This window comes from Atta colombica, unplaced genomic scaffold, assembly GCF_001594045.1.
Source record: "Atta colombica isolate Treedump-2 unplaced genomic scaffold, Acol1.0 scaffold153, whole genome shotgun sequence".
Classification (NCBI taxonomy): Eukaryota; Metazoa; Arthropoda; class Insecta; order Hymenoptera; family Formicidae; genus Atta; species Atta colombica.
Genome location: NW_017259243.1, coordinates 2,919,005 through 2,920,970, shown reverse-complemented (window position 1 = coordinate 2,920,970; position 1,966 = coordinate 2,919,005). Strand labels below are relative to the sequence as shown.

The 1,966-nt window shown below is 27.7% G+C and overlaps 1 protein-coding gene across 1 annotated transcript in view; it reads right to left on the bottom strand.

The window, feature by feature from the left end:
• LOC108685383 overlaps positions 1 to 1,966 on the bottom strand; it is a 67,215-nt gene that overhangs the window by 17,526 nt on the left and 47,723 nt on the right. The window contains exon 3 of the mRNA XM_018190141.1: positions 660 to 752. Coding sequence (XP_018045630.1) covers positions 660 to 752 — 93 coding nt within the window. The remainder of the gene's footprint in view (positions 1 to 659; positions 753 to 1,966) is intronic.

The window sequence follows — 1,966 nt, the reverse complement described above, 5'->3', positions numbered from 1 at the left end:
TGTAAGCAAAATTAAAATAATATAACAAACTAAGAAAATTACAATAAATAAATGATAAATATATAAATAAACAATGAGCCCATCAATGCAAAGTTAACATCTTTGTTGTGATTATTGGTTGAATAAATTTCATTTGTATCACAGGTTTAATATATGCGTGCGAAGGGAATAGTTTGCGCGTTGAATGGAAAATAATAAGCTCCCTCACGCATAAAATATCAAGACATTTTATCTGTTGGACACACCCCATTTTCGCTATTACCGTGGGATCATTTTGAAAGATGATTCTCATTGAATTTCATATAACGTAAAACTTATTTAGAAACTTATTTAGAAAAATATCTCAATCTCTTCTTCATATAAAAATTGTCCTATTTCCTTTTATTAGAATGCTAAACCACAAGAGATCATCGATAAGTAAAAATGTCAAGATAGCATATTATAAGAGCTTAGACACAATATGTCATTGCGTGCAACTATTGTTGTCAATCACGTTATAATTAAGGAAGGAAACAAAAACAAAAGATGTTAACGAGCATATTTTACAAACAATCTCTCTGCGCTTGCGTTAGAGATCCTTTGAAAATATAAATTACATATAAAAAAATAAATAATTACATTAAAGAAATTATCTTCTTCCGCAATTTTGATTTGCTTACCTTAAGTGCACAGAAAATGCAGGATTCACGCATGCACGCATGTCCGGAGAGCTCCCTGAAGCTTCTTCGAAATATGTCGAGATGCCACAAGACCTAAAAAATAAAATTAGAAAAATCTTGATTAAAACATAATTTTTTAAATCATAATTTCCCGATAAATATTTTTCAGAAAAATATAGTAAAAATTTATCATACCTATATTATCAAAAAAATTTATCATACCTATATTATATTTAAAATTTTATATTTAGCTACATAAATTTATAATCCTCATTTTTGGAATTTACATGAGTTAACATGATCGTGTGTCTGCATCTGACAATCTTAATTTTATTACACTATATATATTATATGTTTTATTATATTATCATCCACAAAATGGACTTAAATAAAAATTTCGGTATTAGTGTGAATGAATTTATCATATTTGTATTAGTGTACATCACCAAATTGAGAAAGGCAATACGTGAGTGTACACATACAAAAATGTAAATGTATCGAGACCCTATATGGAATCGATCTACAGCCATATACGAGTAACCCAAACGCGAACGCATTATTATATCAGGGGAAAGTAAATCACAATTTCCGTGCTACCATGTCCTGCATAGCGGAACATAATTTCCTCTTTTCTTGTATTATGGTGCAAAACAATATTCGATATTTTTCAGAACGTCAAATTTCCTTTTTATTATTTCTTTTTGTAGAACTTTTCACTTTAATGATTATATGATTTTCATAAATTAGATAAATTTTCATAGATTAGATTTCACACACACACATATTATAATGTTTATAATTTAATAGTTTTAGAATAATAGCATAAACATTTTTTTATATAAAAATGTTTTATATAAAATAAGATACAATATATTCTACAAGACATATTACATGTGTTTACTACTATGTAATAAGAAAAATCTAATTTCGTTGTAATTTTAATCTCGATCTAACTCGCCGACTCGCGTAAAGGAGCATGACAGTCGAGCACCATGTCTTAGCGCCGAGACATTACCGTAATCCAGATAATCAGTAATCTATATTTTATTACCGCATTGTAAAATTCATTGTAAAAAGCTAATACCGCTCTGCAGAAAATATTTTTGTCATATGGATCATATATATCCATGTGACAAAAAATAGTGAAACTGGAAAAGCAAAGAGAATCATGTTAAGAAAAGTATATAACTTTCAAAATTAAATGAATTTTGAAAATAATTCTATTTTTAATTATTTCCTATATAAAATTAAAATAAATTAAATTCCATTTCTTTTTCCCGCTCTCTCTCTCTCTCTCTCTCTCTCTC